We start from the raw sequence: 10,702 nt of genomic DNA on the forward strand, positions 1-10,702 counted from the left end.
ATATATATATATATATATATATATACATATATACGACGGGCTTCTTTCAGTTTCCGTCTACCAAATCCACTCACAAGGCTTTGGTCGGCCCGAGGCTATAGTAGAAGACACTTGCCCAAGATGCCACGCAGTGGAACTGAACCCGGGACCATGTGGTTGGTAAGCAAGCTACTTACCACACAGCCACTCCTGTATATTATCATCAGTTAACGTTACCTTTGCAATGCTTGAATGGGTCAGAAGGAATTTGTTGTGGCAGATTTTCTCTGGCCGGATGCCCTTCCTGTTGCCAACACTCAGCTGTTTCCAAGTAAGGTAATATTGGTTTCAAATTCTGACACAAGGCCAGCAATTTCGATGGAAAGAGTAAACTCAAGTACATCAACCCCAGTGCTTAACTGGTACTTATTTTATCCCCCACCACCACCACCCACTCCCCTGAAAGGCATGAAAGGCGAACTCAGTCTCAGTGGAGTTTGAACTCAGAAAGTAGACGGATGAAATGCCGCTAAGCATTTTGCCTGCTTTGTCTGCTGTGGTAATGATTCTGCCAGCTGTGTAATATTGGTTTCAAATTCTGGCAGAAGGCCAGCAATTTCTACCCCAGTACTCAACTGGTACTAATTTTACATACTCCCCCCGCCAAAAGGGATGAAAAGCAAAGTCGACACTAGCAGAATTTGATTTCAGAATGTAAAGATGGACGAAATGCCACTAAGCACTTTACCTGCAGCAGTAAGGATTCTTATTTCTTAATTGCCCACAAGGGGCTAAACATAGAGGGGACAAACAAGGACAGACAAAGGAATTAAGTTGATTACATCGACGCCAGTGCGTAACTGGTACTTAATTTATCGACCCCAAAAGGATGAAAGGCAAAGTCAACCTCGGCGGGATTTGAACTCAGCCTTCCGCCCGGTGTGCTAACATTTCTGCCAGCTCACCACCTTGAAGGCGAGCTGCAGTAAGGATTCTGCCAGTTCACTGCATTCACGTAAGGCAGTATTTAAATGATGATGATAAAATTTATTTTATCATGGTACATCTTAAGATGGTACATAAGATGTACCATTTTGAGCGTGACCGTTGCCAGTACCGCCTGACTGGCCTTTGTAAGGTTTTCGAGCGAGATCGTTGCCAGTGCCCCTGGACTGGCTCTTGTGCGGGTGGCACATAAAAGACACCATTTCGAGCGTGGCCGTTCTCGTGAGGGTGACACGTAAAAGCACCCAATACACTCTCTGAGTGGTTGGCGTTAGGAAGGGCATCCAGCTGTAGAAACTCTGCCAAATTAGATTGGAGCCTGGTGTTGCCATCCGGTTTCACCAGTCCTCAATCAAATCGTCCAACCCATGCTAGCATGGAAAGCGGGCGTTAAACGATGATGATGATTAAAAGACCTTACTATACAAAACTCCACACTGGCACAGGTATGGCTGTGTGGTAAAAGCTTGTTTCCCAACCACATGGTTCCAGGTTCAGTCACACCATGTGGCACTTTGGGCAAGTGTCTTTTACTATAGCCTGGGGCCAACCAAAGCCTTGTGAATGGATTTGGTAGACAGAAACTGAAAGAAGCTCATCGAATGTGTATATATATATATATGTGTGTGTGTATGTATCTTTGTGTCTGGGTCTGTCCCCCACCACTGCTTGACAACCGGTGTTGGTGTGTTTACATCCCTGTAACATAGCAGTCTGGCAAAGAGACTGATAGAATAAGTTCCAGGCTTAAAAAAAAAAAAATGTCCTGAGGTTGATTTGTTTGGCAAAACCCTTCAAGGTGATGCCCCAGCATGGCCACAGTCAAATGGCTGAAACAAGTAAGAGATAAAAGATCAAACAGCAAACATTTGGAGACACCTGTAATTAATCTTATAAACACATTGTAATTACTCACCCATCTGTAAATAGTAAAAGTTTTTACATGCTTGCTTGGTTCCGCTGCGACTGCAGCTGCAGTCTGCGCACATCTCACTGACTGGGACTGAAAGTAAAAAGATAGAATTGATTATGAAAATTTCAATTAATTTGGTTTTTTTATGTCATCATCATTTGAAGTCTGTTTTCCAAACTGGCATCAGTTGGATGGATTTGACAGGAGCTGGCAAGCCAGAGGACTGTGCTAAGTTCCAATGTCTGCTTTGGTATAGTTTCTATGACTGGATGTCCTTCCTAATGCCAAGCACTTTACAGAGTGTACTGGGTGCTTTTTATGTGGTACCAGCACCAGCGAGGTGACCAAGTAACTCGCAAAACAAGACTTCCTCAACTAAGAGGTGTAGTACTGATATTGAGGGGGGTGGTTTTAGGCTAGGTGATAAGAGGTTAAGGTATGACAGGGAAACAGGTACAGGTGTCTTGCTGTAGGGGAGATACATGGTTTCTTGTATTAAAAATTCCACAAGTACATAGGCGCAGGAGTGGCTGTGTGGTAATTAGCTTGCTTAACAACCACATGGTTTCAGGTTCATTCCCACTGCGTGGCACCTTGAGCAAGTGTCTTCTACTATAGCCTCAGACTGACCAAAGCCTTGTGAGTGGATTTGGTAGATGGAAACTGAAAGAAGCCCGTCGTATATGTGTGTGTGTGTGTGTGTGTGTGTGTGTGTGTGTGTGTTTGTCCCCCCAACATCGCATGACAACCGATGGTGGTGTGTTTACGTCCCCGTAACTTAGCGGTCCGGCAAAAGAGACTGATAGAATAAGTACTAGGCTTACAAAGAATAAGTCCTGGGGTCGATTTGCTCGACTAAAGGCGGTGCTCCAGCCTGTCCAAAGCATTTTCATAATTTTTAGTTAGCCCTTGATTCATACATTCTGAGTAATATAAAGCTTTCCTTTCGTAAGTCCCAAATTTGGTGATTGAAATGTGTATAATATATATGATGTACAGATGTCAGGGAAATATGTCCTCTTCATTACATGTGACACACAGGACAGGCAAAGGGTTAGAAAGAGTACATTGGATAAGACAGTCCGAGATACACTTTGTCTAGAAAAGACAACAAGACAGTTACAGCTGGAATATGCTTGGTAAAGTCGTATCAATCAGGCTGACTTGATATCAAACAGCACCGCAAACTGATGTAAGTCTTCCAACTGTAATTAATCTAGCTAATCTACAGCTAATCTAGGTCTCCGCAATAAAAACCCCAGCAGCCTGGAGGCAGTTACATTGGATTAACCCCTTAACATTCATATCATTCTGTCAAATGTAATGCTTTCTTATTCATATTGTTTTGAATTAATCATGAATTATCTTGTCGTTATGAGATTTTGAAATGGTAACTATTAATGTTTCGAATGATATTGTAGGGTCAGTGTGAGAAGCCAGATCTGGACAGTTTGAACATAAAATACACTGAATATTTTGGCCAGATATAGCCAGTTTAAATGCTAAAGGGTTAAAATGTTGGCACAGTTTGTATATATGAGCAGAGTCTATAACAGAAGCTTTGAGAAGATGGGAAAGAGCTGCTCTCAAAAATTAAGGGACTGCCTTTTTTTACTATGGGAGGGCTTGTCAGATATTCATGGGCTCCTCCTTAGCTCTTTAAATTAATATACCAGCTGAATACCCCTAATATGGGCCTTGTAGATGGCAGATGAGACTACAATAAAATCCTTTGCATGTGAAGGTCATGTTGTTTCACATCATCATCATCATCATCATCATCATCATCATCATCATCATCATAGTAATTCTTTTTAATTTTTGGTGGCAAGTGCAGCAATTGATGGGAGGGGCAAGTTGATTAGAACGACCCCAGTATTTCACTGGTACTTAGTTTACTGAACCTGAAAAAAAAATGAAAAAAAAAAAGGGCAAAGTCTACTCAAGCAGTATTTGAGCTCAAAATGTAAAGCTGTGGAAACACTACTAAGCCTTTTGCCTGGTGTGCTAAGGATTCTTTTGCCAGCTAGCCATCCTCATCATCATAATAATTCTTTCTACTAAAGGCACAAGGCCTGAAATTTTGAGGGAGAGGACTATCAATTACATCAACCCCAGTATTTCACTGGTACTTAATTTATCAACCCTGAAAGGATGAAAGGCAACGTTGACCCCAACAGTATTTGAACTCAGAATGTTAAGTCAGATGAAATACCAGAGCATCATAATAATAATGGTTTCAAATTTTGCCACAAGGGCAGCAATTTTGGGGGCGGGGACTAGTTGATTACATCAACCCCAGTGCTTCACTGGTACTTAATTTATCAACCCCGAAAGGATGAAAGGCAAAGTTGATCTCATCAGAATCTGAACACAGTATGTAACAACAGACAAAATACCACTAAGCATTTCACCTGGTTTGCTAAACATTCTGCCAGCGTTGCCGCCTTTAGCATCATAATAATAATGATTCTCATCACTGTAATAATGCTGGAGTAGGGTGGACATAGCAGGAAAATACACTGGTACCCAAGGAAAAATACTAGAGCAGTGTACAATGGTAATCTTTTCCTCAAGAAGTCACCATACTCTCACTTTGTACAGAAACAAACACAGCTAAATGCATACTGAAAATAATAACATAGCTTAGAACGATTCAAGTGATCTATAACTTGTTTAGTTCCAGCCCTAAACAATGGGAAATCACATTAGTTTCCTATCTAGCATTCAGTAAGCATTGCAATGTTTTAGAATAATAGGGTGTAATTTGGGATGGATGTTTGACTGCTATTTCCAGCAGCTGGATGTCTCCTTCCTACTATGTATTTATAAGTGTTTCTTTCTTTTTTGTTTACCTGTATTGTGTGTTAGTTAGCCATAGGGTTCATGTAATTCTTGTGTAATGTTTTGGCCAGCTTCAGCCACAGAACTTTCTGAATGATATGCTTAATGAAAAGTTACCTTGAATTCTTTTAACCCTTGCGTTACTGTATATATATTTTGAGATGCTCTGCGTTTCTTTCAATTACTTTAAATATAACAAAGAATTTAGTAAAATAACTTAGTTATCATTCAGCTAGTGTTAGGAACATAAATTGTGACTAAGGTTTGGTGGAAGATTTTAATTCAAAACTTATGAAAACAAGACATTTGTACTACAGAGCCGAGCCGGGTTCAGCCTGGTTGGTAACGAAAGGGTTAAGAGCGTGACCCACCTGATGACAAATCCTGTCTCGTGCAGTCCACTTCTTGCAAAAGGTTGCCCGTGCCTTTTTAAGGACTTAACAGTGAGGACAAGGAATGAAATACTCGCATACCTAAACAGTTTAGACCAGTGGTTCTCAACCAGGGTCCATATAAGATTTTGCAGGGATCCATACAAGCAAAATAGTAAATTAAATATCCAAGGTAGTATTTTAAGAATCCATGAAAGAATTTGGATTTAGATGTATTTAAAGCAAGAAACGGCTCAGTTTCTTTCTCTACCATTTTACATAATTCAAACTACACAAATGATTGCATATTCTCTCTTTTTCTCTTTTACTTGTTTCAGTCTTTTTGACTGTGGCCATGCTGGAGCACCGCCTTTAGTCGAGCAAATCGACCCCAGGACTTATTCTTTGGAAGCCTAGTACTTATTCTATTGGTCTCTTTTGCCGAACCGCTAAGTTACGGGGACATAAATACACCAGCATCAGTTGTCAAGCGTTGTTGGGGGGACAAACACAGACACACATACATATATATATATATATATATATATATATACATATATACGACAGGCTTCTTTCAGTTTCCGTCTACCAAATCCACTCACAAGGCTTTGGTCGGCCCGAGGCTATAGTAGAAGACACTTGCCCAAGGTGCCACGCAGTGGGACTGAACCCGGAACCATGTGGTTGGTAAGCAAGCTACTTACCACACAGCCACTCCTAAGCCTGATGAACAAAATAGGAATTTTTTTAAAAAGTATCTACAAGAGTTTTTAAACGTTGAATGGCTATGAGGGTTCACCAAAATAAAATACTAACCAAAGGGGTTCAGAGGAAAAAAAAAAAAATGGTCGAGAACTGCTGGTTTAAATTATTTAGTATAAATATTGGCTCCAGTCAATATTTATAGCAAGGTCATTCAAGCCAGACATGTTAGATTCGATGTGAAAGTTATATAACATTGAGACTACTCTCCTTGAAGATTTGCTACAGATACAAAAACAACTAGAAAAGCATCTGGAGCAGAGCCAAAGAGGTGGCATCAAATCTTGATTGAAATCAAACTCTCCCTTGGTGGCACGAGTTGAAAGAGAAGAAGGGTGAATTATTACACAACATCTGATGATAGCAAACAATAAATGACCAACACAGATGATTCACCTGAAGAGGCTTATTTCAGAAAATAGGCTTAACCCCTTTTGTTACAATATCTCTATTGAAAATTAACTACATTTGTTTCAATTAATTTTTTAAATAAATGAAGAATTTAATAAAAATAACTGTCATTATTAAGCTGGTGTTTGAAGTAAATTAACATGAAATTTTGATGGAAGATTTTAATATAGATCATTTTAAAAACAGGAAGCTTGTATCATAGAACCAAGGGGTGATCTAAGGCAAGTTGGTATTATTGCATAATAAACTGTTTACTGAAAATTTTGATCTATTATGGTAATAATATTCCACAATGTCTGAAAGTGAGCTGCCAAGAAAGCAAAATGGTTGGCATACTGATAATTCCAGACCTTAAACAATGAAGATTTCATAATAGAAAGGCAACATTTATAATCAGCACATAAAATTATGGAGAAGCAGAAGAAAAATCTGTGGTTGTGTGGTTAGAAGTTAGCTTTCCAACCAAATGGTTTCAGGTTCAGTGCAACCAAATGTCTTCTAAACCTTGTAAGTGGATTTGGCAGACGGAAACTGAAAGAAGCCTATCATGTGTGTGTGTGTTTCCGTCTTCTTGTCTTGACATAACACAATAGTTGTAAATGATTGCCATTGTCAAACAAGCAGTGTCATTTCTAACATTCTACAAGAATATGATGTCTGACATTGGAAAATATTATCTTGCTTGGAAACAGGAGAGGATTGGCAATCGGAAGGGTAATCCTGCTACAGAAAATCTGTCTCAATTAACTCCATCTGACCCATGAAAGCATGGAGAAGGTGTGCGTTACAATGATGATGACTGAATGGCTACAAACTTTGTGAGATATTTCCAACCGTTTAGTTTGAAAACACTGAGAATTCCAGTAACAAAAACACAACCTTTTTTAGCAAGCTCAATAACTTAGTCTTTTACTTGTTTCAGTCATTTGACTGCGGCCATGCTGGAGCACTGCCTTTAGTCGAGCAAATTGACCTCAGGACTTATTCTTTGCAAGCCTAGAACTTATTCTACCGGTCTCTTTTGCCGAACTGCTAAGTGACGGGGACATAAACACACCAGCATCGGTTGTCAAGCAATGCTAGGGGGACAAACACAGGCACACATATATACATATTATATATACATATATACGACGGGCTTCTTTCAGTTTCCGTCTACCAAATCTACTCACAATGCTTTGGTCGGATCCAGGCTATAGTAGAAGACACTTGCCCAAGATGCCACGCAGTGGGACTGAACCTGGAACCATGTGATTGGTAAGCAAGCTACTTACCACACAGCCACTCCTGCACCTAACTCCATAAGGTTTAAAACACAAGTTGCTGATTTAGGGAACATCAGTGTTAGAAATTGGTTTTGAAAGTGTTATTGGAAATTTTACAAACAAGAAAGTTTATGATTTGTTTTGTACAGAATATTTACACGTCTAACCAATGCAAACAAGGAAAGACAGACGTGAAACAAACAATATTATTATCAGGTCATTCATAATCCCAAACCCAAAAGCTGTCTACTTAGGTCATATCTTGGCACACCTACAGATGTAACCCACCTTCTCCAACTTTGTTTCCTCATAACATTCAGAAAAATGGATATTTTCAAGGCAATTTTCTACAGGTACTTTTTAGATGGTGTAGTATACGATTATACTGGAATTTAATAAGAAAAAAAATTATTGAGTGCACACATACAATACTAACGTACATCACATAATTTTTCAAAAATTTCGAGTTTCATTTTGTAAATATACAAAATGCTCCAGCATGACCACAGCCTTAGTGCTGAAAAGAATACAGAATATATCTGATGTATCTCAGTATGTATGTGTGTGTGTGTGTGTGTGTGCATCCACCGTTTTCTTTTCTTTTTTCATATTAAATTTCGATATAATCCTAAGCTACGCCATCTGAAATGTATTTGTAGCATATTTCATTTAAAAATATCCATTTTCTGAAAGCTATGAGGAAACAAAGTCGAGGGATGGGACACAATCGTATAGGTGTACCCATATTTTATCGTAACCAGATTTTTCAATAAGGGATAAACTACATCTTTAAAATCCCACGATGTGCTATCGTCTTCATTGATAAAATTTAATCCAAGACAATCATGCTCCATTTTGCTACTCTTGAAATCACCTTCTCCAACATTACATATGAAAACAAACGGTCGACTGAAGCTGGCCAAAACATTACATAAGACTTACATAATAATTACACAGTCTACGTGACTAACAAACACACCATACAGGTAAACAAGGAAGAAACACCTGTAAATACGTAGTAACAACGAGATATCCGTCTGCTGGAAATAGCAGTCGAACAGCCATCCCAAATCACTATTCTTTAAAAGAAAGAAAAGGACACATTAGAAAATGTAGTCTGCGGTACACTATGCCTAAAACACAAGTGTTCACAGCTGAAACTTTCCCTTATAGACATAGACAGCCAAGTTACATGAACCAATTATAACGGTTGATAGATATAGAGAAATTATGATTGATTTTCAGGACAATTATGTATATATGTAAGTGTGTGTGTTTCAGTCACTGGACTTGAAGGGTTTTAACCAAACAAATGGAACCCCCACCCCAGTACTCTATATATTTTAAAACCTGGTACTTATTCTATTGGACTCCTTCGCCGAACCGCTATGGTATGGCGATGTATATAACGGGCTTCTTTCAATTTCCGACAACCAAATCTACTTACAAGGTTTTTCTCGGCTCGAGACTATAGTTGAAGATATTGACCCCAGGTTCCGCGTAGTAGAACTGAACCCAAGACCACATGATTGAGAAGCAAACTTCTCACATCACAGCAGCAATAAGAAGAAACGGTTCTTTCAAGGGTAACGTGGGTTTTTGTTATTTAGTCCTAATCCATCCTTTCGTATTCTCCAATGTATCCTTACTTTGAAGACAGTCGGATGTGATTTTTAGGAAGACTTAGATGTTGTCTTGCAAGTAGAGTTACCGTGTAGATGCTCCCTTGTTAACCGGAGTTAAAATGTTATTATTTAACCCTAGGCTCTATACCTCAGATCAGTCTGAAAGAGCAGTACTATGACTTGGCCGCTATTTTTAGTAGGGTCAATGCTCGCGAAGAACTTCACACCTGTTCAGGTTAATATGCTACTTAGTAGAGGTCTTCGCTGCTCTGCAGTTATTAAACAGACTAATATATATGTGTTTGTGTGTGTGTACATGCATATGTCTGTATATGTATATATGCTTCTGTCTGAGTATGTATATATTCGTGTGTGTGTCTGTGTATCTGTATATATGCGTAAGTTTCTGTGTATCTGTATATATGTGTGTGTGCCTGTGTATATGTGTATTTACATATATATTTATATACACACACACACACTAGGGGGATGTAGAAAAGTTTCTGGCTTTAAGGGTGTCGCGAAAGGCCTGGTAAGGGGACCACCCTTCCGAGTTCTTTTACAGGGTATAGAAAAACTGAAGGACCATTGCAATAAGTGTGTGAATCTGAGAGGGGTGCATGCTGCAGAAAATCCTAATAATTAATCCTTCTGTATTTCATTTTACCCAAAGCCAGGAACTTTTCAGCCTCCCCTCGTATGTATGTATAAGTCTGCCTTAATAGCATGTTGAGAAAACAGCACCGTATGGTGACAATAAGTAACGGAATACCGTAAGGAAGCAAATATGTAAGGGAATTTTAAATAGAGACATCAATAGACACAGCAAGTAAATGTTTGGATTTAAAAAAGTTGTTGTGCCTAACCAAGGTCAGACTGCATTATATATTGCTAATGTAAAAGGACAAGAAAACGTAGAGAAAGCTAAAGGAAAAACTCTATTAAAATGAAGGAAGCATTAATTGATTGACTCACTTGTAGAACTGGGACCAAGGCTTTCGAAATGGGCAAAAGTCGAGAGAGAGAAGAACAAGGGACAGCCATCATGTTTGGGTTGTTGTTGTTTATGTAAGAGTACACTTACACTCTACTTGTACCCACACTCCACTCCACTGTTAACTGCGCATGTCAAGTGCGTCACACCGGAATAAGCTTATGTAAGCGAGACAACACATGCACAAACACGTACGCAGATATATATAATATATATATATATATATATACACACACACACACACACATTCATTTTTACATACAACACACGCATGTATTTATATGTATATATATATATATATACATACACACACATATACATACATCTATAAGCATACCTACACTAATGTGCCCCACCTCCTCTCATTAGACTGTTTCCTCCAAACTTTCAGAAAAATGGATATTCTTTTAATAAATATTTCTAAAATACTTTTCATTTCGTGTAGATTACGATCATATATGAATTTAATGTGAAAAAGAAAAAATATTATTTGGCGCGAGCGCGCACTCTTTTTTTTTTTTTTTTTTTTTTTT

General features: G+C 38.8%; 1 protein-coding gene across 1 annotated transcript in view; it reads right to left on the reverse strand.

Annotated features, from left to right (window-relative positions):
* Positions 1-10,307, reverse strand: part of LOC106881280 (succinate dehydrogenase [ubiquinone] iron-sulfur subunit, mitochondrial) — a 22,060-nt gene extending 11,753 nt beyond the window's left edge. Inside the window, exons 1-2 of the mRNA XM_014931609.2 lie at positions 10,151-10,307; positions 1,901-1,987 (exon numbers count right to left, since the gene is read on the reverse strand). Of these exons, the coding sequence (XP_014787095.1) occupies positions 1,901-1,987; positions 10,151-10,222 (159 nt within the window). The 5' untranslated portion in view covers positions 10,223-10,307. The remainder of the gene's footprint in view (positions 1-1,900; positions 1,988-10,150) is intronic.
* Between the last annotated feature and the right edge of the window lie 395 nt (positions 10,308-10,702).

Source organism: Octopus bimaculoides, chromosome 23 (genome assembly GCF_001194135.2).
Source record: "Octopus bimaculoides isolate UCB-OBI-ISO-001 chromosome 23, ASM119413v2, whole genome shotgun sequence".
In the NCBI taxonomy this organism is placed as follows: domain Eukaryota; kingdom Metazoa; phylum Mollusca; class Cephalopoda; order Octopoda; family Octopodidae; genus Octopus; species Octopus bimaculoides.